The sequence below is a fragment of the Stigmatopora argus genome, chromosome 6 (assembly GCF_051989625.1).
Source record: "Stigmatopora argus isolate UIUO_Sarg chromosome 6, RoL_Sarg_1.0, whole genome shotgun sequence".
Lineage (NCBI taxonomy): Eukaryota > Metazoa > Chordata > Actinopteri > Syngnathiformes > Syngnathidae > Stigmatopora > Stigmatopora argus.
Genome location: NC_135392.1, coordinates 10,085,323 through 10,112,600, shown reverse-complemented (window position 1 = coordinate 10,112,600; position 27,278 = coordinate 10,085,323). Strand labels below are relative to the sequence as shown.

At 40.8% G+C, this 27,278-nt stretch overlaps 1 protein-coding gene across 3 annotated transcripts; it reads right to left on the bottom strand.

Moving 5' to 3' along the window:
• Positions 1 to 245: 245 nt before the first annotated feature.
• prickle2b (prickle homolog 2b) lies at positions 246 to 26,946 on the bottom strand. 3 transcript variants are annotated; one of them, XM_077602330.1, is made up of 8 exons: positions 26,815 to 26,946; positions 10,428 to 10,611; positions 7,284 to 7,397; positions 6,766 to 6,903; positions 4,621 to 4,824; positions 3,613 to 3,799; positions 2,242 to 3,117; positions 246 to 2,165 (listed from the first exon to the last, which is right to left on the bottom strand). In XM_077602330.1, the coding sequence occupies exons 1-8, from the start codon at positions 26,823 to 26,825 to the stop codon at positions 1,222 to 1,224; spliced, it is 2,658 nt and encodes an 885-aa protein (XP_077458456.1). In that variant the 5' UTR covers positions 26,826 to 26,946; the 3' UTR covers positions 246 to 1,221. The 3 variants fall into 3 exon arrangements, with proteins under 3 accessions (XP_077458456.1, XP_077458457.1, XP_077458458.1); XM_077602331.1 differs by lacking the exon at positions 26,815 to 26,946 and adding an exon at positions 17,867 to 18,325; XM_077602332.1 differs by lacking the exon at positions 26,815 to 26,946 and adding an exon at positions 11,562 to 11,656.
• Between the last annotated feature and the right edge of the window lie 332 nt (positions 26,947 to 27,278).

Genomic DNA, 27,278 nt, shown 5'->3' with positions numbered 1-27,278 from the left:
CCACAATGGAATGAAAGGGTGGAGCTGCGGCAGAGCACTTATATCTGTGGTCGTAGATTGTCAATCACGCAGCAGTTTTGCCCTAAAGAACACCCTGTTTCCTGCGTAAATAGTATTTATAAAACAATTCGGTTATGAAGATGAGCCAAAACACGCGTACACAACATTTAACACTATTCAGACCTTGTTTCATCATTGTTGCGGACGGGTGTCAAATAGTTCTACAAACAAACAGCATACTAAAATCATTTTTTTTGTTTTAATTTTAAAACAAGATGTTACATATGTGAACAAATTGTTAGCTTTTAGCAGAATTGGCGTGGCTTGTTTAGCGGCTTTAAAATGATTTGCAACTGTAGAGCGAGAGAGCGAGAGAGAGAGAGATCTGACCCCAAAAAAGTTCAATTCTTCAGTAAGATTGCGTTTCCCATCTATGCAAATTGTAACACAAAATCCCAGTGGGCAGAAGTTCCCATTCTTAAGTGCTGATGCAATAAACCCGAGAGTCAAAATATATGCGCCTTTATCTCGCATATATGTATGACTAAACCATCTCTACTCCACATCATTATTCATGTGTTCAACAAACACATGGAGAAAAGCTGAACAGACATGTACTTGTTCTACACGCTCTTTAGAAACGAACGCAACGTGTCAATCAAATGACTCGCTGAAATACTAATCCTTTATTCTAAAAGCAGAACCAGCTCAGTCAGGTCACACATGCATAAGCTGTTTTTCTTATTATCTACTGTATATCTACATATCATATACAGATATATTTAATACAGCCATACCAAATATAAAAAAATATGCTAGGCCTCATTTACAACCATATTTACACAGGCTTCCTTAATTTAAGTGAAATTATTAGTTTGTTTAACTATGTACATGCTGTGAAGCAAATACAAAAGCACAGCCTAATCTATAACCAAATCATGAAAAGATAAAAAGTACCAAACAGGCAAGACGCATGAAAATAATAATTGCACAGCAGCTATTGGGAGAAAAAAAATAAAACGATCTAAACGGATGATGGATTGGATAAAACTGCATGCGAAAAATGAATGAAAAACACATGCAAATACTGCTGTGTTTTCACTGTTGACCGACTGCAGTTTGCTACTGAGTATTGATTCACAACTCTATGAAGAAACTTTGCCCATCTGTTCTCCAGATGGAGCATATCAGCTAAGACAAGCTGGAATGGACGTCAAAATGTCACGAAATAATGCAATTCTTGCTTTTTCGTCGTTTGTGCGTGCTCAACTGTGCACCGCGGTTGGTTCCTCCCATCCCCGTGCTGTACTTGTGGACAAGCTCCTGATTGCTAAGGTAGCGCATCTGGAGGGGTCTGGGTATCGGCTCGCCAAGGAAGTAACCTTCGTCTTCGGATTCCGAAGACGAAGAACAGGTGGAGCACCAGTCATCGTCATAGTCATCCCAGGTGTACTGATTCAAACCTGTGCGCCGGCCGGCTGCGGGATTCTGGAGCGTGAGGTCGGATGTGGTTCTGGGACACGGTCTGAACATTTGAGGCTGATATCTCCCTCCTCCGCCTCCAAACTGGTCCCTGGCGCTCCTTGGTGGGGGGAAGCGATCGTAATCCTCTCGAACGCAAAGTTGCGGTCTTTCGTGAGATCTCGCCCGGTGCTCCGCGACCAAGTTGAGAGCGTTCTCTGAACGCGAACGTCGGGATCTTCTGGAGCGGTGGTGATGGTGGTGTCTGCGTCTCTGGGGAGTTTCCTCAGGAACGTCAATTCTGACACTCGCTCCTCTCGCGTTGCGGCCGCCACCGCCGCTCACTCTTTGTTCACTTATGGGTGGCAGGCGAGCAGCGTTGGCGCTGCTCGGCAAACACATCCTATCTTCCTCCTGGTAGGTGAATCCAGATGGTACACGAGTCACATTTCTGCCCACCCCAATCCCAGAGGGATCGCAGTACTGCAACTGGCCCTGTGAGGACCTGGAGGGATTTATTTCCATGTACGGCTGACCACCATTGACACTATGAAGAGAGTCAGAGCTCCGGAATTGAACGGAGGAGTTAAGGGTATCCATGTTGCTTTTCTCCGAGATGTTCATTCCAGAATCTTTGCTCAGATCGGGCATGGAGAAATGAGTCAGGTGTTCTTGTCGCTTTCCACCTCCTTCAGCCGAGTTTCCTGTGAGGGATGAGGATTAAAATGTTAAGGTCATTTCAGTGTCACGAGCTAAAATGGCGAGTATGCCAGCACGTACCTGTCGCATTGGATAAGGCCAATGACTCCATGGATCCTCTGGGTGTCTGCTCCAGAGGCGTCAGTTGCTCGGTGAAGTTAAGTGCGTTGATGGGGTTCCTGCTTCTGGCCACATGGGGGGCTGGTGGAGGGGCTCTGTCTCTGTCCTTCTGAAAGCCATGCAAACTGATAGAGCGCTTGTCTGTGGAGAAGCCGCTGTTATGCTGGGTGAGCTGAGAAAACTCAGTGAAACTCTTCTGGGTCCTTAGCTTCGGGGGATAGTAATCATCTGGAGCTGGCTGTTGAAACCACATCTCGTTCAGAGAGTGACCCTTCAGAGCGGAGATTGGTGGTCTCTTTAGACCGCTGTCCTCTGTGACCCTAGGCTCCTGCTCTTGATTGTTCTGCCCAGTGTAGGGAGGGTTACAGGATGTTCTCACATTGCACTGGCTGAGGAGCTGCAGAGGAGTCGTGTTCACCGCCGATGTAGGTGGGGATTCAAATTTGTAACCGTCCATGACTTGATTGCGGTTCTGCCAGGTCGGTGGCTCACGTGTTAAACTTGGGGTCTGGCTGGAGAGACTGAGAAGGTCCATTTGTAAAGACAACGGGTCCACCTCGCCAGATAACGGCTCTGCCTTCCCCCCACCGCCACTCTTTGCCGCCTTAGAGCTACGCCTGGACTCTCTGGTGGAGCGAGCGCTTTGAAAGGCCGAATCTGAGGAGTCCGAGCCATTGGGCTCCTCGCCCAAGCTGCAAGAGCGGGAGCAGAAGATTTGCCCTTGCTTGGGCAGGAAGGGTCGACCTAACAGGGAGCGTTTGCAGCGAGCGCAACAAAAGCAACCATCAGAGGCGTGCCAGTGCTGCCCATCATACGTCATTTGGCCTTGGTCAATGCCTGCGGGGAGAACACATAGGTCAAAACAACTAGTTACAAGATAGAGTTGATCAAAAAGGCTGCACTCTAAAAGTAAATTTTAAAAGTGAGAAAAGTGGCACAAAATGCATTGTTGAGAAAAACAACAAGGGACTAATTAAAACAGCACTCTGAGGCAATTTGAAGTGGAACTTTAGCAGTGATGAACAAATGAAACATTTTTCATTGTGATGAATTTGTACTAGCAGCCAAAAAGTGAGTCAATATTATTTGTTGGGTAATGGCTGCCAGCTGTTTCTCCAGGAAGGGTTTTTTCATAGTTTCAAGTTTGCCCATTACATTTGTCAGATGAGAGAATTTGTTTTGAATTCACTTGAATTTAGTGCTGGCTTTGGTCTCCCGTTACATGGATCTCATTATTTAAAGTTGCGGGTCTTATGGCCTTGCAATTTCTTTCCCTGCAGTTTGAGCGCAAAGGCTTGACGCAGTGGGTGTGCGACAGTGCTGTGTACCAACCAATGTGTTCTCCACAGGAATCGCAGTACTCGGCGTAGAGGGATTCAAAGCAGGAGCAGCAGTATGGTCTTCCTTCCTTCATAATGTAACGCTGGCCACCCAGCACAGTCTCACACTCAAAACAGCAAAAGTGCTTCATGTGCCAGTGACGGCCCTCCGCTTCAGTGCACTCGTCTGCCAATATGATCTGAGAAGAAACAGATGAGATCTGTTCAATACAAGTTCTACAGGGTTAAAACCACAGTACAAATGTCATTGACTAGTGGACAAGGTGAAGTCTGTTTTTGGTGGTAGAGCCTATCCCAGCTGACTCCGGGCTGACTAGGGGCAATTTAGAGTGTCCAATCAGCCTACCATGCATGTTTCTGGAATGTGGGCGGAAACTGGAGTACCCGGAGAAAACCCATGCAGGCCCGGGGAGAACATGGAAACTCCACACAGGTGGACTGACCAGGTTTTGAACCCAGGACCCCAGAGCTGTGAGTCCAACGCGCTAACCATTCGCTTGGATAATATATTTGTGATTAAATTCAATAGAACAACTACGAGTTCCAGACGCCTGCCTCTTGTTATTTAGCAATTACAACACAATGGCAAAGAGAGGAATACTAATAAGAGCTTCAAGTACTTGAAATACAGTTTCACGTTTGATTTTTGAAAATATGATTGACGATAAAAACCAACTTGGGCAATCATGTGATGTTAAATTATCTCTTTTTTCAGCACATATTTTAAGACAGATGTTATAAGGAGGGAGTGTAATAGTGTCCTCATTTAGAGAGGGACATTTATGATAATTGTCAGCAGATTTATTAGAGCTAAGGAAAATGTATCAAGTTTAAAAGTGTGTGTGCGTGCGTGTGTAAAACCAGTGAGCATCATATGACAGCAGTTTAGTGCATACTTAAGCAATGTGCAGTGTGTGTGTGTGTGTGTGTGTGTGTTAATCATGGTGAAGTGTCAGCACATGATTATCCGCATGCAGACTTGCTCATGACTGGCGTCTACCTCATCACAAGCTGTGCAGCGCGGTTTCAGCCTCTCCGCATGGTGTCGGCCGCAGTAGATCTTCCCATCTTGGTAGAAGTAGATGAGGTCCACCAGGAGCTCGTTGCACATACTGCACACGAAGCAAGCCGGATGCCAACACAAGGCGTGGCTGGCGCGGGGAGCAAACACCGCAATATCGCCGCCGTTTATCTGGCCGCCACACTGACAACAGATGGATAAGATGCAGTTTAACCTCAATATATTTACGGCACATGCACATGGTACACAAGAAACAGTTGTGTTTTTTTTAATTCTGCCCTCAAGAAAAATTCTGGCAATGTCCTCAGTAGAAGACAGTGTAGTTTGAAAGAATTAACATATGTTTAAATGAATAAGTGAATGTTCCTCATTATTTCTAGCATCCGATGGTTAGATGAGCCAAATTTCAAGTCTAATGAAATCTTGGCTACTAAAACAGTTTTGACATTTAAATCACTTGAAAAATGAATGTGTCAATCACTGCAGTAATTTTTCAAAAAAAAAAACCTTTTTTTTAACCATAAAAATGATGAATGGGAGGAGAACATTCAATATGGGACCTGCGGGATCCAGCCAGTACTCTGAGAATAACATTCAAAGATCAAGGGTTCTTTACAATAGCCCCATTTTTACTTAATGTGATAGAATCCCTCTCCAATTATGGTGCTAGTTGAGCAGCACTACACAGTTAGAGATCATGTTCATCTGCGAACCAATCCTTTAACAGAGGTGAAAGGTTGGTGAGATGTGAACTTTTCCTGACAGCGCCAATACACAATCCTTTCTCTTAATTGAATTCCCCTTTCAAAGCTCTTTATTCTTTTATGTATTTGTCATGAAAAGTCAATTGAGAAAGGGTGCGCACACATGTGACCTTCAACGGTAGAGGAATTTGAATGGACACTGGTCGAGCGAAAGAGAAATGATAAATGGATGGATCGGTGAGAGATCCAAACAGGCAGGAGTCAAGGTAGATGACGGATAGGAGATGGCGACGAGGGGAGAGTTATAATCAGTTCGTCTAACACAAACAAGGCTTGCAGCGGTATGGAGTCAGTCGGGAAGGACGGGCTTCAATCAATACACACTCAAGAGTCTTATCCTTCATGTACGTGCTCTGTGTGCCTATTCCAATGTCTGAGGAGCAAATGTGAAACAAAAGCTGTCAACTAAATGTTTATCGAATGCTCCAATAGGCCAGGCACCGGATGCATTCTTCCTCTGAATGCTTCATATATATCACAATAATTGGCTGTTTTTTTTGTTTCTGGATGAGCATTACACGGTTGATGTGACAATTATTGATTTGATGAATCACACCTCATCCCAAAGTGGATAAAAATCAGATGCACATTGAGTAGAGTATCTAGCAATGAAAGTCAGCGAGAAGAAATCAGATGTAGCCTGATTAGTGTCATACTGTATTACATGCATTAGTGACAAATTAGTTAATTAGGAAGGCAACCATGAATTAGAGAGAAGAGAGAAGAAGACTTCCTTCCGCCTATGTGGCCAAATTCAAAGCAATGTGCGCATAATCCCATGATCTATTTTTCAGTTATTTTGAACACAAATGAATACTGTATGCATTAAATCTAAAGTGGGATAAACATCTTTTGGAAATTGGGATGTAAATTACCAAGAGCTCTTTGCCTATATATTACATTTAGTTCTCATAAGTTATATTTCATGGCCAATAATTAGAGAATAATTTGCGATGTCAGATGTTTTTGTTTAATTGATCGACTTCCAAGTTACTGTGTTTGCAGCATGTGTGTTTCTCGTGAAACACCCATCACAAATGTTTATCTCATCATCAAAGTGCCATCCATCTTAGCATTCCATAACGTGGCATGCAAAAGGCCAAGTTCAAGACATGTAACATATATCTCTGGCCCTTCTGTAGAACATACTGTACATCACTTCATGTTCTCAGGACCTTCAAACTGCGAGGTGTCTGCTCCTTATGTCTGTCACATAAATCACTGAATTTGTCATGCCACATTTTTGACCTTTCTTTGCTCCGTCAACCAGAAAGTCTATTTAAAAGTGTGATGACTGGCTGCAGCCACAGTACCATCAACATTTACTTCATGTTGTAATCACGTTTTTTAACATTTCTACCTGTTCACAGATGGCACCCGTCATGGTGACGGGGAAAGGGCGGACGTTGCCACGGCCAAGGTTTTCCCTTTTCCGTTGGTTACTGAAGAGTTTCAGCTCCCGCTTCTCCTCATCGTCCAAACTGTTGCAGTAACGCACCTGAACATGCAAAATAAGATCATCTAGTATTAAGTTGGCCTCTTTTAAAGTAAAAAAATATAATCCAAAACTTTTCAAGAAGAGTTCTCTTCTTTTAAATTACGTTTATAAGACAAAAAAAAAAAATCCGATTAATTCTTCTCTCACAAGTCTGCAAAACCAATTTAGTACAGTAATTCAAAGGCGATAAGACAGTTTTCAATTATAATTCTACTTAACATACTTATTGAACATTTACCAGGCACCAAAGCAAACAAGAGTTTCACAAGCCACATTTTACTAATGGAATTCTTCTCTCCTTTGCCCAGAGGAGGGAGGATGGGGGAGATGGATGGATACGACCGAAGGTAATGGGGGAAGGGCTCAGTTCGGACCCTCACCTCGTTGTCGTGGGGCGGTAGCTGATGGAGGAGCTGTTTGATTCGGTATTTTTCTCCCGGACTATTAACGTAGGGCACCTTGTCCTCAGGAAGGGAGCTGTAGTACTGGTGGACCTGACGGAGACACATGAGAGAATGGATTTGGATGTTAGAAGCCGTATAAAATAAATATTAGGTAGGAGGACAGCCGCGTTCAGTTCCACCATTTGTTACTGTAAATCTTTCCCCCCTTTTGACCCTAATAAAAATTCTGTTTTGTAAAATGGTCAGCTCTATCGGACAAAATTTTTGGGCAATTACATGGTTGGTTGCATTGAACTGCTACCAATTTTCTTTTCTTTTTTTCTTAGTTCCATTGAGGCCTGAAATAATTTTGATTTAGGATCAGAAGAGGACTCGCACACACACGGGTAAAACACACACACAGCTGGAATCACTTTGATTTATGGTCCATAAGAAAAGACTTAATGAAACCTTGCATTTCTGTTTCTTCACATGGACAAGGGAATGTATTACCGAGCTGTCACATGTGCGTTCACCCACACACGTGGATAAGAAGTGATTAACACATATGCATGTAGAAATGTGTGAGCTCAAGAACGAGGTGTACAAAAACAGGATTAATGTTAATCTGTCCGTTCCAAATTACCAAGACATTCTTTGCATTGCAAAGGCAGACAATGAATGTCATCTCCCAGTTATTTATGGTAGTCTTGCTATTGCACTGGAACAGGGGGTCGAGGTATGATGGAGGTCGGGCACTCCAACATGAATGTAAGTGGATGTGGGGGAGGCGTCACGAGAATGACAGAATTTAAAACACAGCCTCGAGGTAAAAGATAATTTACAGGGGAACTAAAAGTCAAATACTGTAAGGATGAGTGTACGGTAAACAGATCAGATTACAGTAGGTAAATTTTCTTTGACTAAGATTTATGAAGCAAATCATTGGAATTAAAATGTGATCAATAACATCGACTTGGTCAGGGCAATTTTAACAACCCATCTGTCAGATGAATGGATCTACAAACCTTGTCCATGGCAATAACACATTCCCTTGTCACGTGAATGTATTCTGACCACACTTGTTCTTAAACTTTCAAACAATCATATGTCTTTTTGCAGTTGACAGGGAATCCCTTCCTCGTAAAGGCAAGACCGGGCACTTCCTTCATTTAGAGTTCCATAAGCATGTTTATTTTTCAGAAAGATTAATAGCAGGTCACTCTTGTCAGAAACGTAACCAAATTCCTTTTCTTTGCTTTTGTTGGCATCGCCTTTTGTTGCAGATGGCTGAAAGAGGTGTGTCCAGCATCAATCACGATATGAAGTGCTTATACAGTACAAATGCAGAAGTTCACATCCCAAGTGCTTCCAAAAATAACAATTACATTTGGGAGGTGAAAAGCCCACTGCCCTAAAGATACGATCGGAAGACTATGCTTGTGATAATTAATAACTGTAACCAAATGCTGATTAAATGAAACAACAGAGTGCCTTTTCAATCTGTGTCGAAAGGGATTCTTTGAATGGTTAATGGGATTGCAGCTGTAGAGTGACAGCTTTAGCTGGTTTGTGTTGAAGATGTGGGTCAGAATGCTGGAGAAGACCCTATTCAGCCCCAGTGGTGACAATCTCTAAGCAAGCCATTACAGAGTACACTTAGTGGAGACAAATTCTATTATTGAACACAGGAAATTGGTAAAAAAAAAAAAATGTGTGTGTAGTACATCCATTCAAGTACAATTAGAGGGTCTAAATCAATTAACCCTAAAGTTAATTAAAAAACAACAACAATCACGTTCTTTGAATATGGCTTATGAGCAACTAGACCAATGATTGCTACATTTAGCTACAGTCACCAGTATGCCCAATTAAAAACAGCATTGGGTTTTATGGTACCATTTGATGAGCAGTGCTTCACACAAATTGCTCTTAAAGACAAAGATGAATCACATTAGCGCTGGCCGTAAAAAGAGGGGGATTCCAGGAAAATGTAAGAATTGCCGTCACTAGATCTAGACTAGTTGACCGTGACTGACATTCCTGTCTCCAAAGAACAGAAGACAAGTGTTTTTGTCAATTTACAGCAGATCTGATTTTCATTCCACACTTTTAAAAGTCCATCTTTTCAAATCTTTATGTCTAAAATCGTAATTTCTGTAACCATAGCAGAACAAAACGACTTGAATGATAAGCAAAATGTATACTTAGTAAAAAGAAGAAGAAAAAACTTTATACTGGCAGCGTGTTGCATATGGCATTGACCTACTATCACATGATGTTAACTGGCTTCAAACAGTCCATGCCTGTATTTTTCCAAGATGTCCGGAAATCAGGCCTCAAGACCGTAAGAGGAAACCCCAAATAATTTTAGCTTGTGACTCTTATGTTCTCTGTGCAGAGGACACCCAAATATTACACATGAGAGTGCCATTGTTGATTACCTAGTTGTTTGTTCTTATATGAGAAGAGTAATATTATCACAAAATAGCAGTGAAATGTGTTGAAATCATTTCACAGCTGAGATTCCACTTTGGCCTGACTGCTGGTGAACTCACATTAGTACCCAAGAAATGAACCTAATTGACTTTAAGATCGGACATTTGACCCATGAGGGGGATGAAATATAGCCTCAAATGGTAAAAACAGAGCGTCTCTATTGACCAGTTCATCACTCTTAGCTCATCGACAAAAAGAAATTGGCTCTCATAAACACTTCTTTCAGGCTATAAACCAAAAAAACAGTCTACATCCACAATTCAATGAATTAACAGGCCTACTTGATGTGTTTGTGTATCTCACAAGCTTAGCTAAGCTTCTGCAAGGCTGATGAAACGTACTGTAAACATGTTTGCAGGCGGAATGAACTGACAGATTAATGTAACTGCAGGACAAGTTGCAATCCTTGTTCTCCTTTTAGTCCACAGGCATCGCAAGTAAAACTGAGGCGCTCTTATAAAATGGAATCTTAGAGCAAGTGGTATAAAACTGTTATAGTGAAATGTATTAATACACAAGTGTGACGGATTGTGACTCGCCTAGTCAAAAGTGAGGATTAAATATATGACGAGAAACGCCTATATGAACGCTACGAAAAATGTAGAGGAACTAATACTAGGCAGTACCCATGATGTATTGTACCTGTTCAGGCTTGAGTCCTGGTGGCACCCAAGCATACTCCTCTAGGGCACATCCAGAGTCATCGTCCGAAGTAGAGTTCCTCTGGAAGTCGTACATCAGCTTGGTGACCGTCTTCTCCATTTCCACAGGCATGGCGGTCACTGCATGATCCTCCCGGCGACACTTACAATGCACACAGATTTTCCTAGGAATAAGAAACAAAGAAGGAAGAAGTTAAATGATGGCGTTGGACAAATTACAAACGCGCCGCTGATGTTGGACATTTCGAATAAGAACTGTCTATTTCTCTTTAATTTCTCCAGCTCAGATTGGCAAAGTGGAAACATTTTTCATTTGAGCTCAGCAATTCAGAGAGAACACCAAGAGTATGGAAACATATTCTTTCATAAATCACCATTAAGCTGATATCATCAGAACAAAGTAGAAACATTATAGTTTATGTGAAGGCCCATAAAATTTGACTTAAATCATCTAAAAAGTAAGGAGGGAAAGGAATAATCTTACAGCCGGTTTCGAGAAATATCCATGTGTGAAAAAGAAATCTAATCATCCCACCTACTTGGTCCTAAGCACAGTAAATCCCTGTTGATAATTCCGTAAATACGCTTTGACTTTTTCTTAAAACCAGATGGGGTCTTTACTCATGAGGGGTGTAAAGTCTTCTTGGGTCAAAAGGGCAAGGCCTCCCACAGCATATCTCACAATAAAAATGTTGAGTCCACGAATACAATGCTAACAACCCTCTGAGGAACCGACAACAAAGAATAACAACAAAGTGCAGGATCGACAACACAAGCAAAGTTTAATTGTAAACAAGATCTACACATGCATGTATTAATATGACGTAAAAATGCATTAAAAAAAACAAGATTGATGGATCACCTGGTCATTTGCGCTACCATGACATGTCAGATACATTTGAGAACTGTGGACAGAATTTTCTTCCAAGTTTCAGAAGAAATAAGGAGGAAAAGCAGCCGTTTAAAATGACTAACATCATTAATAAGTGAAGAAAAACTGTGCTGTCTTTGTTTAGGTTTCATTTAGTCCTAAACCAGACTGAGCCCAATTTCTTAAACGCATTCCCAAGAACTACATAGAAATTAAAGAGATTATCTTCCAATTATTGCTCACCTGGGGAAATAGGAGAGGCTGTGGATTACATCAATAAAAGTAAAACAATAAGGCCACCTCCACTGCGAGGTCCATATTGTACACTCAGATTGCCTTTGTCCTTGAAAGCCCCTAAGAAGCAAAAACAGGGAGACAATCTCATTACCTTCCCAGACGGAGGCCTCCTCGTCTGACGGAATCTCGTCACGGAGGAGCTTAAAGACCCTCTGCATGCTGTTTGACACATTGACAGCTTGGCTGGTCAAAGATGTGCCTAAAGCTAAGATGGTACATTATTCACAGCTATGTATACCGCAGCCATTTATTAAAAGTGCAAAGGTTGCTGTATATTTTTGACAAAACACAGCTGTGTCTTTTTCATATCTCTGATAGATCGCGATGATAAAACTTTAAGTTTTGAATGATCACTGCTGTCCGCTACAAAACCTCTCCGGGATATGTCACAACTTGTCATGTGGCATGTGAGGCAGACACAAAATGGGATGAGTTCATCCCCAGTTGTGATCTCTTCCCTGCTATTACTACTGTCATCTCTAGTTTTCTACAGAATTGTGATCGAGGTGCACAACTGAGCATAAGCCACAAACTCCACCAGACATAAGTAAACCACAAAATGGCCCACTGTGTCTTCCATCAATACTTGTGGGAGTGACAGAAAAAGCCAAAGTCAAGTAAACTGAAAACTTGCAAAGCAAAGAAGCCATTTTCTGTCACAGTGGCCACATGCTTTCATTTAGACAGCAATGCAACATTCAAATTTAACACAGTTCTCTGACAGAGAAGAACTTAGACGTCTCTTTATAATATAGAGTGATTCAAAAGGCACGCTAATGCACCAAATGTCAGGATGTTAAAAAAACTAGTCACTCAGTCTGGGAGCATGTCAAATGGTCAGCTGTTTCTATTTCTGCTCTGGGGTCTTGGGCATATACAAATATCCTTAGAGAACTTGAAGTAGAGCATTTCACACTGCATTCATTCTTTGGGAACTAATCAATGTCGAACCTATGGGTTTGACCTTGAAGAGCCATTAAAAAACTGCAAGTGACATGTAGTATACACTACTATAGTATGTAAAATAAACTTGCATTTAAAAATATAACGCAGCTTGCAAGGATCCACTGCACCATTGGGTGGCTACATCTCTAGGTATATATACACACATTCATCATTTATATATAAACAGATCCAGAAAAGTAAACAAAACAAGGTTGCTTTTTTTCTTTTCTTTCTCGGCAAAAAGAGGTTTTGTAACCGAAAACGACATTAAACAAGTTCAAAATAAAGTCCAATCACCGGGCTCCCTCTATTGGCTTTCTCAGAATCTACAAGTAACAATAGGTCCGTAATTAATTAATGTAATTAATCCGCTCTAAGAAAAAAAAGAAGAAATAGGGATCAGAGGATCAATGTGTGTAAGTCCAGGGAATATAACAACATTCCATTCTGATCCGTAATCGAGTAACAGAAGAGTTGCAATTTTAGAGTTCCCCCTAAGAAAAAGAATAAGCAAAAAAAACAACAACGTGAGACTTTGAGACCTCCCTTGTCCAGTCTAAAATATCTGAATAACAGCTAATCCAATTGTTTGACTGTCAATAATGTAAAATGAGGAGCCGTAATTTGCCTACGACTAAAAAGATCAATTTGTCCATATTGTTATTGTTGTTGGCTTCTTCCTCTTTGGGCTCTACATCAGGGGTGGGCAAATTATTCCACATAAGGACGCGGTGGGTGCATGTTTTTGTTCCAACCCATCAAGAGGGCATCTTTTCATTAATCTGGTTCGCTACAAATGCAATCCGTTGATTGAAGTCAGATAAAAATCAGAATGTTCCATCAGATTCCAATACTCCATTCACAAAGAGGACAGTTTAAGCTGTATCACCAATTAATTATTGTTTAAATAACCCCCCAACCCTGAGACAAAACATACAAATTCCTCAAAATGAAAAGAGAACAAACTTTAAGTTGAATTGTGAGCGTATCTAATCACATCAGGAGGAGAAGCGTGACCTTAACAGCTACTACGCCCTTCTCCCACCACCAAATCCCGCCTCCAGGTCCAGATGTTTGATAACCATTCTTCAGTGCATTACCAGGCAAACACCTCCTCACCACGAGTCCTGGCAGAAATCCTGTCAGCCTCTTGAGAGAGGTAGCACCCCCCTTCACACCCGCCCCCTTTGTGTCCTCATGATTTACAACAGGCTTCACACACATACTGGGATTTCCCCTCCGTTGTAACGTGATACTAGAGCTTCCTCTTGTAATCTACTTGATTTCAATTAGCAATGTTTTGGAGAACTTACTCCACAAGACACACAAGAACATCCCTAACGCCTCATAAATGACTTGAGTCAGGTCAAGTGCAGGAAGTCAAAAGGGCTCTTTTCACTTTTAAATATGAATGAAGGTATTCTCCTCCTGGGAAGAAGTCAAAACACGGCCCTATAATTCATGCAGTGCGGATGACATTCGCCGAGTTAATGAATTTTCATGAAACACGGCAGAGCAACGGATCTGAGCAAATTATCTTACAATTTTTATCCAGGAGTGTTGAATGTGCAAACAGAAACTTCCCTTTTGGAACTCTCCATTGTCATTCATGTGTTTACAAAGGACGAGATAGGGGGGACAGAAGATCATTCACAAGAGGGAGCCATTGTAGGGTTTGCTTGTTTTTCAAACAAACTATCTTCTCTCAAGCACCCAAGTGAAAAGGAACAGGAGGAACAACTGTTATAAAAAAATGGACAAGACTGCAACAACTGTAGCTCAGTCAGCGTTCTAGTTATCATTAACAGATCACTATACTCTGTTAATATGTAAGGGAGTGATATCTCTGAGCCCATAATCAGTTTTGATGATCATTTAGTGACAAATAATTGATATTACAGTATAGTATACAAACAGCATCAAAGTCATGTAGATACCATGCTGTTGATAACAAGTCCAGATAATAATCACCCGAGCAACAGTGTTAAATTGAGGATTGCAGAGGAGGGAATACTGCATCAGAAAGAGTTTTGAATGAATTTAAATGGCAATTTATTTTTATATATATTTATATTAGTGCTGAATTATAATTATCATTCCTTTTATCTATGAAAAGTGTACTCTAAGGGACATCATGGTGCTAAACATAGGAAAATAGGCCCTGACCTATTTAGCTCGAGCTTTCAAAAGTGCCTACTCTAGCGCCGTTAACTGAGTCTTATTTCACATTGAGCAGGTCCAATAGCTGTTTTTTCCATATCGTGCTTAGATAATCAGATGAAAATTGCAGACTTAACTGGCAGCTCCGTACGAAAAGAACAGCCCAATGACAAGAGAATGCAGAATGGATACAGACCGTAGCCAAATCTTTTCACGTCGCTCTGCTTTTGCTTCCGCTGGAAAATTGCTAGAAGGAAAGCAAATCTTTCCTGTTTGATTCCCATTCCTTTCGTTAAGCATGACATCTATGTTCGCTCTTTTATTGTGATGTAAATGACTTAAGTACAAGTACTACAAAGCATTTGCCTGCCTTTAGATTTATATGAACTTTATAGCGATTAGGATTTGGTCACACTGAAACACGATTGGAGGTGTTCCTGACAAAAGTCAGGCTTTGACAAAGACGTTTTCCATTACCAGCCAATTAGTTCAAGCCAGATGCAATGTGTTCCTGAGGCAAGTAGTAATTATGCCACCATCCACCTGTCATAACTCATTATTGAGAAACAACGTCCTGTCCTCTTATTAGTCTAGCCCCGAAACAAGAGTCTAAACAAGATGATGGAAGCATTTACGATCCTTTGACTCTAAACCAAAACAGCCAGCTTTACTCATTTCAGATGGAAAGCTCATTAGACTGGTCAAAAGAGAAACAAATCTGTTACTAATGATCAGAATGGCGTCAATAAGCTCAACGTAGAAAGAGCAAAACTAGCGGTCACCTTTTTATTTTTAACGTCACATGCATTTGTTTTTACTGAGCATGGACTCCTACAAAAAAAACCCTGCATGAACCTGTAAGAGCTAACACCATGTAAGATAAAGTGTTTATCGGAAGCTGAAGTCAGGTGATGGTGAGTGTATATATAGTCTAATATTGGCACCGTAGCTCTTATCATGGCATTTAGACACATAATTGTCTGCAGGGATTGTTGCTCATGTATTTTTTATCATAATTAGCCAACATTTTAATACCATTCATCCATTATTTCACCTTCCATACCGCCCATCCTCGAAAGCGTTGCGGGGCTCGCTGGAGCCTAACCCAGCTGTCTTTGGGCAAACAGCAGACTACACCCTAGACTGGTCGCCAGTCAGTCGTAGGGCACACAGAGAAATTGTAACACCATAAAGCACAAATGTATGATCTGCAACAATAAATACTTTAAACTACTGCATCCATTCACTCTCCTGCCTCTTTGTTATAAGTAAATGTACACATTTGACAAGCCCCATCTAACACACAGTTGGAGGAACACCAGGGTTGCTGCTTATGGGCTTTTCAGAAAGATAACATTTAAAGGCATTTACCAAAGTGTTTAAAAATCTTTCTGCATTACAGCTGGATGAATAAAAAAATGCAGGCTCCTTAATTAACTAGTCATTTAAGGATTCTTAATTACATGTTAGGCGTAAATGAGCTGTGGAATCTTTTTTTCTTTTTCTTTTGCCTAGTGCAATGAGATCCATTTTGAAGTGGAACTTAAACTGAATCATAAATTCCAACAGCAATTACAAAATGCATGCGCGCGGAAATATTCATCACGTAAATCAAGTGAGGAAAGATAAACATGTTCTCCGAATCACATGGCAAAAGGAAAGAATATATCTTACTCAAAAAAAAAAAGTTACGTCACAGATAGGCTACATTACACGAGCCAAATGACCATTGAGACCAAGCTGGATGACTTATTCACTGAGTGCCAACTTGCTGGATAAAGTGAGAACACTTGAGGTGGGAACAGAGGGAGTCATAGAAGCAGCTTCCAGGGAAACCTCACACCACAACGGGGCTTCAGACTCCCTTTAATCATCTGCCAGAAAGAGATACCTCAAACAGAAGCCACTGAACGTGGGGTCCTAAAGTAATGAAACGCTTTGGAGGGAAACCTCACCAAAATATCCCAATTTTATCAGCGACAAGATGGAAAAAGCAAAGACCGTGAATTAAATTCAGTGACAATCCACCTGGAATAATGCTGGTCTGACAGTTAAGCCTTTGACTGCCATTGACAGAGCTAGACATCCAATTCATGTTGACTGGGAATGATTGATGCCAACCCTCCCAGTCCAAAAGTCCTTTAGAGCAGGGGTCGGGAACCTTTTTGACACATAGAGCCATAAACAATTCCTATTTTCAAATTTTATTCCTTGAGAGCCATACTCAAAATTTATGAGATGTGATTTTTGGGGGGTAATTTTACCACTTTTACAGTACTATAAATGAATTATTTTGACAACACTGTTACCCAGTTGCTAATCAATGAAAATATGCATGCAGAAAAGTCTAATAAAAAAGATGATTGATGTTAGAGGAAGTGTGAGCGCCATAGTGCCGACGTGACGCTCCTATTGGTGCATTCGGGACCAGCAGTTTGAATACATATTTTACCTCACAGGTTAGCGAAGGTGCCACATGCACCCATCAGAAGAGCCACATATGGCTCCCGAGCCATAGGTTCCCTAACCCTGCTTTAGAGGCTGCAAGCACGTGAAAACACATTTTGCGACTCCTTCTACAGATTCACGTGCAAATCCTGAAATCCCAACAAGTGAATTTATTCTTTTTGCGTTCTTTTAAGGCCGACACTTGCGTAGAAAACAAAAAAATAGTAAAGTATGCTTCACATGTTGGCGTCGATGAAGACAATGCCCAGTTGTAATTTTAATCCGTTTGTGTTCTTGTTTACCCAGCAAGCATCTCCAGCCCATATGGCACTGAAGCCGCACAACAAAAGACGATGTGGCTGGACGCGCACGGTACTTTGAGCAAGCAGGGCGCTCCAGGGGGATGGGGGTGAGGAGGGAGGGGGATACAAATCAGTGAAAACACGTCTACTAAAGAAAAACGCAAGCAGTTATACTAGTGAAACCATTTTAAAAAATCGATGAAATCTTCTTACAAGATCCAATGACTAATATGGATATCTAGTGAGGAAAAATTAGAATTAGAAAACAGAAATTCTGATCAGTATGCAGTTGAAGACCTAGTTCAAAGTCCCCGAATTTGACGGGGATCACAGTCCAAATCCCAGTCGATCACAGTCCAAACACATGCCAAATTCACGCCCCAAAAAAGTGCTTACCTTGTCACAAAGTGCGACTCGTGGAAGCCCGTATCCAGACCTCGTCACTACAATCTTTGCAAAAAACGCCTGCCACATCGCATCAACAACTCGCTGCGTGCTGCCACTACATCTATCTACTCTGTGCAAAAAAACCCCAACCCAAACTAAAACCCAAACAAAAACCAAAACACTTTTCGTCGGCAATCAGTGAGCACATTCGCCACAGGACATTCAGCAAGACGCCAACTTGGAGCGCGTGAAAAAGTCCCACATTGTAGAGAGCAGTAAATCCAGAAAATAGCGTCAATTCCGATAATTACTCCCCACTCCGGAGAAATACAGTTAAATTGTGCTCCGTTTGGTTTAAAAACGTCGGTGGACGTCACGCATTCTCTCCGTACGTGGAAGTGTACCGCAGCCACGGGATTGGAGTCCCCCTTTCTGCAGCCCTTTAACCTGAAGCCTAACTCAAGATAAACACATTGGCCCTACTGCTTCCTGTTTAAACCTTCACAATAAACGTGCAAGTGAAAGTTTATTACGAAAATAGTCTCAATTTGTATTTCCGTTTAAATACACTAATTTTACAGTCGTTTTAGTCTATATATTTTATCTCAACGTTTAGGGTTCCAATTTCTGCTTCTTGTATTGAGTTATATGTTCTCCCCACGCATTTGTTTTGTTCAGAGGATTGCAATGAATTGCATGCTTTTAGTGTCATTCATTACACAAGTATAATGAGATTTAAAGCTTCACCATGAAGTGCACAAATAACAATAAACAAACAAACAAATAATCAGTAAATAATTATAATATTTCCTTTCCAACTTACAAAAACATGTAATGTCACATTAACTAAATAATATAACATTTCCATCATCAGTTCAAGTGTGAACATGAATTTATCTGTATATTACAATATGAGCCCTTGGGATTATCTGGTGACTCAGTAGGTAGAATGGAATATGGATATTATACGTAATGGAAAACTATATTTTATGACATCTACGTCCAAAGTCTCGCTCACACGGTTTCTATTAGTTTACTTTACTTTTTCTCCTGGCAAATATCCCAATGTGATGTCAGCAAATCCATGTTCCAACTCATGTGTAATTAGCAGGGTAAGCAGTGGTCCTCTAACATAATTTGCATGCGAATCAAACTATTGCCCTGAATCAACTGGCCCAAGGCAAGAGGAAAGAGGGTTTGACTAGTGGTCAGGGTATCCACAGGGTGCTGGCCTGCATGGGGGAATGAGCAGGCAAGTTCCTGTCAACAAAACAGGACTGTTTAACATAAGAAACAGACATAAGCTGGAACAAGGACAAAAAGGTTACAGAGCAATGGAAATGCACAGACTGAAAAACAATTGCAAATCCACAGTTTGGGTTAAAATACGGTTTTGAATTTTTGGTTTGAAGAAGAGTCCAACACATCCTGATTTTTCAAACATGCAAAACCCTACATAGAAAAGGAAAATGTCTCTGGCTAAGAAAATCATCTATACAGGGTATATTAAGTAAAGCATTTGATTGACAAAATGAAGGATTATTTCAAATACAGCAATAAAATCATAGATGACAAGTAGGCTTTTGTGTTGTGATAATGACGACAGGGCCTATGTCCGATTATTATTATTATTATTATTGTCAGGGTTAGCAGTAGAGAGATGAGACACTGATGTCTGTTTGTTGTGGTTGTTGTTGTTGTTGCTGTAGGCAGTTTCTTGCCTCGTACTTTCCTAGCATTACACTACAATTGTAAGATTTCTGCCCTGGATTCCTCTCTCACATGTGGCTGGCAATACTTCCTAAGCTCTTACCCTCACCTCATAATTGTGGCCCCTTTAAAAATACTGCAACATCAATTACAGCTTAGGCAAAACTCCAGCCCTCTCCTCAGGACTAAGAAGCTCAAAGTGCCAGGGTCCTTTGCTTGAAGCAACCACAGAGTTGGTCAACTCGCTTGGGGTCAGTTATTTTGCCATTGAGTACTTCCATTTTCCCACATAAACTGTTGCCTGCACTGGAGAAAGCATTGGAAATTTTGCAAAAAAGAAAGAATAAAACCGCAGGGTTAGTCTTGAGAGACATACCACAGATAGCATTGCCTGTGAGGACTCCTGGCAAGCTTGAGGAGCCTCTGCCTGGTAATTTTAGACAGCCTGCCAAACAGCTTCACTCCCTTCTGAAGCTAACAAAAGCATAATCGGATAGATCAAAGTGCAGAATGGACAATATCGTAAATATGCAAGACCAGCAAAATGCAAGATATCTGTAGTGCCTCAAGGCATCTGACATTATTTAAGAATGTGATATATACAGTCTGAAAACAGATAAATCAGTAATTTTATCTTGATACGTATTAGACGAGGCCATTCCCTCCCTGACTTTAATAAACATGCTATTGTCTGAAACACCAAGCTCTTCTTCTTTCATGTGGCAATACTGATGGCTATCAATGTAGAATCAACACAAGCCAGCTGGGGCCAATACCAACAGCTGATCGCTCAGAAATGTTGAAGGATGAAAGTGGAGTTCTTTCCGACAGATTTAGCTTTTTTTGCAAAGCCAATAATTCTTTTTATAATGGAACATATTTTAGTATATGCACTTCTTTGGATCTGGCCTAAGTCTGGGTGGAACTTTGGTCTATCAGAATAGTTGAGGCGTTGATTGGAATGTAATGAATCGCCAGATGAGCCACTTAACATTCCAAAACAAACTGAAATGTCCAAAGCGATTGAGGAGGAAAAATAAGGTCTTGAGAGTGAAATGTTCCTCATTTGAACCCAAGGTAGAGAAAACATTCGCGTATAGTTGCTTAAATCACCGTTCCACCCAGTACAATACAATTCTTTTTTAATAATACATACAATATATTCATAAAGCTGTACCAGTGATCAAAACATCCCTTTGGAAATATATTATGAAATAACTAGGTAACCAATGTTGTTATGACACTTTATCATTGAAAAATCACTCTTAATTGACTAGTATGAATTCATGGGCAGCCCTTTTCCGTACCAGAAATTGGGGACACAGAATTGTAATTGTAACTGAGAATTGGCTTTCTGGGAGTTGGATGCAATGATTTGAAAATAGCCAGCTTAATGTCATTCCTCTGCCGTGACCTATTCGTCTTTCAACTTGGCTCGAAGGAAAGCAGAATTATTGGAGCAGCGGACGAGGGTACAGCTGTAAAATCTTTTATAGTCATGTTCGGAGCAGATAAGTGACCATTATTCAAACCATGGCGAACATTAACTGGATTAATTCTGCATGGCCGGAAGGGTGAAATACTATTCATCAGAAGAGAGGGAAATAACAAGGAAATAAGAGTGGTTCATGGGGTTGGTTAAAATTCAAACCAGAAACTTTGTGCCGAGGCCTGCACAAGTCATTAAGTCACACTGGTAAAATTCAAGGGAAAAGGGGAAGTGAGGGAAAAAAGTCATCTGTACAGTATAGTTTCCAACATTGGGAGCCAGGACAGGGAGGTGACCTTGTGGCATATTTACTCACGGGGACTTGATCCATTTCTAGGCCTTTTAGTGGGAAGAACATGTATGGAAAATAAACATCCCTTGAGCCTCATCCTCAGTATAGCCATCAGAGCATCAACCTCCTATGGAGACTGTTCCCATTAATTGGACAGAATCAATGCACAATTGATAAAAAGGTTGATCAGGCTTAATTGTAAAAGGTAAGATAGTTAAAATAGGTTTGAAAAAAATACTAGAAACAGTTCCTTCTGGTCATTAAAAAAAGTAGTATCCACTTTTTTCCTTGATAAAGCTAAATGTCTCTGAAATAATAAATGATCACTGGCATGCTGAGCTCCCACACTTATCAACACTTTGTGACTCAGTTCACTCAGTCAGCCTTCCCAGACATTCCATATCCTCACCTTGTCATCACTACAGGCGTGGGTGTGAAGAATCTATGATTCACAAATTCCATCCGCTGCACCAAATTGGAGTTTTAGATGAAATAAGAGACTATTTCATCTAAATTATGAGAAACTACTTCAACCTTTATTTGATTTTGTGTCATTTTTATAAGGTTCCTTAGACAATTTGGGCTGAAAATACACATTAAGTAACGTTTGTTTCTTTATGCTTAACTGTGCAATCAACCGGGTTCAAATATGAATATTTACTCTAATATTTGAATCCTCACTCTGATTGGCCTTTGGCGAGTTTCATTTTAACTCATGTTGGATTCCAGTTATCAACATTTTCCTTCTTTCCACATTGTCTGATTACAGTTGCCGTAAAACCATATGGTGTAGACTGTTATCGTTTAAAACAACAATGCTTTTTCAATCGCTCATTGGTGATGATAAGTACTGTGCAGCAACTTCTTTGAGGATATAAACACATCTATTTGAAAGGACATGTTTTAAAAATAATGTAGTCTGCAAACTTGGCATGTGCATTTTCTCAGGTCAGTGAAAAGTTAATTATTTGCTGTCAAGATTTGAGTTTTTTAAATGGCTTCTTATCAGATTATTACTCTGGCAAGAAGCTTGTATTATTATAAATACATTAAGAAGCTTTGATTAGACTTGTATAGAATCACAAATAAGCATGCAATGGACGTGTTCTAAATTTGTATTTATTTTTTTAATTTATATTTGGTGGATCTTAGGTTTGCTTGCATGTTGGGTGCACCGCCAGGCTTCACCATGATTCTCTGGCTAAAATAAATAATCTTCTCCTGGGCTGACTATGTTTATATGCAGCAGGGTTCTCGAGAAAGGAAGTCAATGAGCTGGTCTAAAGGAAAGACATTATCTCGGATAGAATCAAAGAACAGACTAAATAAAGTAGATGCGAATCTCAACAAAATAATTATGTAAAAACAATATCCAATTTAAGATTAGGAATGCACGTTGAGGAGTTTTTGTATTCACATCAGTCCAAAAGGCGAGCACTGATGAATATTGATCAGGTCTTCAGGACGTAGGCTAAAGCTCTAGTGGTCAGTCAATAAAGCTCCAGGTTTGCCATCTTTATCGAGCCATGCCTCAAATCTGTCACAGTGAGCAAATCACAATTTCTCTTTCAATCTATAACCTCCACGGGTCCCCGAAGACCCCATGAGGCGGAGACTGTGTCGGCTCCATTGATGTGCACAGAAAGCGAGAAATCGGCTTGTTTCCGCTCACGCTGTTTGGATAAACAAAATTGCCAGATGACAGAGGCTTAACACCAAAACTGATTGGATTAATCACTTCGGGGTGAAATCAGCAACACATTTAACAGCTGCAAAGCTTGGAATGATAAATACAATACTTGTCTGACATCGACAGTGGCTTTCAATGCACAACTCTTATCATTTTGAAACAAAATTATGCTATTTGTAGCAAAATTCAACAAGTTGAGGTCTGTTTCCTTTACATGTAGCTAAAAAACCTTCACCTAATCACTCCTGAAATGGGTGGCTTCTTATGCTACAACCCATCTCTACCAATCAGTGCTCTAAGTTCCCTTTTTAAGGCATGGCGCATTAGAAGGCACTGAAAGAGACGGCACACGAGAAATAGTAAATCACTTCAGTCCATTGCTGTTTACAGACTCCACTGGCTGCTTGGGCTGCTGTATATTTGAACTGTGAACCTCCATGTGCAAATGTGTATGAAAGGAAGTGTGTCCGAAAAAGAGAGAGGGAACGTGTATTGAAGTGCGTGCACGAGAGAGAGAGGGTCCACACAAAACCCAGTGTCTCACCCTGTAGTTTCCTTCACACATTTCACAGGGTATTCATTTGCCCCACGGGCTCCTGGCGCTCTCTAATTCTCCCAGTCACAAACAGGCCTCTGTGTAGGCCAGTCAGGGCCATGGGACTAAAAAACAGACTTTTTCCAACCCTTGCGGCCCTCCCGACACAATAACGCCCTTCTTTTGACCCTCACATGATGTCACACTCATTCATGCAAACAATAAGGCTGATCTAAAGTCATGTCCAAGAACACATGGCACTTCAGTCTGTGTTGATGAACATTGGCAATCCAAACCAGCTCTGAGGTCAGCCACACACAGACGCACAAATACCCACCACACACATAGTGTGGAAACAGTGAGGTCAGTGTGAGATCAGCTAAAATATTTACGGCACGGTTTAAGGACATGAAGACTGGAGCATCATAGAAGCCACCGTTTACAGATGGAGATTATGGGCGGAGAAAGAGGAATAGAAAAAGCCTGCCATGTATTTAGACATGTGGATGACCACATACTGAGCATATAAACACACCCATATGCACAGAAGATAAGAACCAGAATGTACTGTTTACACACATGGCAAGACATACATACATATGCAGAAAAACCACACTGCCCATTACTTGTAAAATTCAACTCTGCAGGTTCATTAACTCAAGTCGAAAATGGTAATAATAAAATCGTCAGTATACATCAACAATAAAGGCTTGATTTAGTAAAAGTAGACTGTTGGGGGGGGCAGCGGCTGAGTGGTCTGCACGTCGGCCTCACAGTGTGGAGTTTGCATGTTCTCCCCGGGCCTGCGTGGGTTTTCTCTGGGTACTCCGGTTTCCTCCCACATTCCAAGAACATGCATGGTAGGCTGGTTGGACACTCTAAATTGACCCTATGTATGAGTGTGAGCGTGAATGGTTGTTTGTTTGTTTGTGCCCTGCGATTGGCTGGCTACCAATTCAGGATGTCCCCCGCCTCTGGCCTGAAGTCAGCTGGAATAGGCTCCAACACCCCCTGCAACCCTAGTGAGGATAAGGGAATTTCAGAAAATGATGAGACTGTTGAGGGATGTTGATATGCCCAACATTACATCACAGACTTCCTTCCCGGGTTTTAAACCTTCACTTGTCATAAGGCCAAGCTTGTGACAATGTTTTCCCCTCAAAAATGAAAGAGCAGTAATGTAGTTTGGGTTAAGGGAATGATATGTTGACTCATGCCAGTTGAAAATGAGCAGTCTCTTGACATGACAAGGCATATTTAATCATTGACATTTCAAACATGGCACAGGTTATTTTGCTTCAGCCTGCCTTTCAAACTACTCTGTGCAGCGGCCGGGCCGTACTTAAAAACACATTTATTTTTAGCCAGATAGATACAGCCAGAAACAGTGCAAACAAACAATGATGTGTGTTTGTGTGTATGTGCCAAGGCATAATGTTTGTAGGCTAAATGAGCAAATTCAAGCAAATGTAAAGTTATGCCAGTCCCTTTTTCTAAGCTACCGTTCTTGGAAACCCGTCAACTATGGGTAACATAACACAGACTGACGCACTAATCTGTGAAACAGCACTGCTGATACCCGCCATGGCTAATCTCATCACACTGCAGCCCGAGTATGTGTGGTGCTTGTTCTGTCTCCTCTCTCGTGTCTGGGAGAGCACACCAGTGACTAAAGTAAACTCTCGACAGTGCGGCCTGTGTGAGTGTGTATGTGCATGACAAGACTGTGCCAGAAGTAGGACTGATGGTTGAGTGACAATCAGATTTCCGTTGCTTTCACTCAACCCACCAGAGAGGGGGTTGGGGTTTGGGGAGTTGAGTAGATGAAAACAGATCATAAAAGTAACATCAATGCCTGATAGTGTCTGCAAGAGAGGAAACATAAAAAGGGGGTGTGAAAATCAGCATGGCTTTTGAGAGAAAGAGCAATAAGAAAGAAAAAAGGACGAGTGGGTGTGAGCGCATTAATGTCAAGCTCATTCATCTAACGCAAGCGGGAGTGTTAAAATGATAATAAGTCCTTTTAAATTATAAATTTTTTTGCATACTGTAAAGACCATCTAAATGTTACATTAAGGTGCAAGCATGGTATTAGCGCACTGAGATTCATCATCGAGTAGTATTGATTTCATATAAAAAAACAGCTGATTCTAATAAAATGTAACTTAACCTTAGATATTTGATTGATGCCGCAGATGGATCGGTATGGCTTGGGACACTAAGTCCCAAATAAACATAAATTTTGTTAACTGATTTTTTTAAATCTCTAAAGGGAGATATGGAAGAACTGTATAATAGATAGTATGTTTTTGATGACACGGCAAACATTTCAGGGTGTACTAGACAGTATTGACCACAATTTTTGAATCTTTCACATCTGGGACACATTTAACAGCCATGTGCAATGTATTACATATTTTTTTGTAGAAGTCGAGTCCAAATGTGTAATCTGTTGATGGGAGTTGATTCCAACTAACCATTTTCTGGTCTGTTGTTGCGCCACTCTCATAAGCAAGAAGAGCAAAAAAATGGCAGATGATAGAATAGGTGTCCTATAGTTTGAGAAACATAGATTGAAAAAAAAAGTGTAGACTTTGAGAAGCAGGCCAACAAGGTCAGAGCAGCTATCCCATGAGTTGGCTGCATTATGCTGCTTCAACCCTAAGCAGTAATTGGCTTTTTTAGAGCACAGGGGTGAAATTTGTCACTTTCTTGGTCGGGAGGGTGGGTAAACTTTAGAGATCCTGTGTCGACTGCACACTGATCGTCAACTTGAAGAATCCGGGATTACTTAGCAGTTAGACCTTTCACTCTTTAAAGGTAATGTTAACAAGGGAAATTAAACTGGGTTAAACTAAAGCTCCCAGCATTTAAATATTACCTTCCGAAACGGCCCAACCTCTGCCCACCTTTGGTAAAAATCTCCCTTATTCCCACTTGAACAGATCATGTAAATGTAAGGATAAATATAAATATCATGAAATAAACATTTAAACATGATCCAACAAATATAAGGGGAAAAACAAGCGCTAGGAATCAGGGGTATGTTTTATTTGAAAAAGCTTCAAATAAGACTTATCCTTGTTTTCAAAAAATGTTTCTGTATGATAACACCATCATCAATGTCCATTAATGATAAAAACATGGCTCTGGTTATACATTTTAGATGGGAGAAAAAAAACCCATTGAGTAAAACAAGAATCTAATCAACACATTTACCAAAGCGGTAAAAAGTACTCACCCGAACACCATACAAGCCTGATCTCAAGTACAACCCAGCACCCAACTCGTGACTCTTTTTATTTTTGCCAAATGGTTTTCTGGGCAGTGTTAACCATGCGGGTGGTAGTGCAGCTACTGGCGAAGCAGCCACTTGTTAGATCTGTCGGATTAGACTGCCACATGTCTGCCTGGACTCACTTTTAGTTTTTATGTCACGACCAATGTGGGGGCAATACCCATGTGTGTGCGGAAACACCTTACCTTCTCAGTCAAACAGACAGAATACAATTTTTGTGGTTCTTACGCATTTGTGCCTAACTTTTACACGTGAAATTATGAAATAAATAACATGTTCCACTCTCTTGAACTGACAACTTATAACGTCTCCAGCACGCAAAGCATTAATATTATATTTCCAATATGTTCACTAGCAGTACTAAAGTGTAAAAGTGAAAAAGGGACTATGCTGTTAAACTAAGTAGA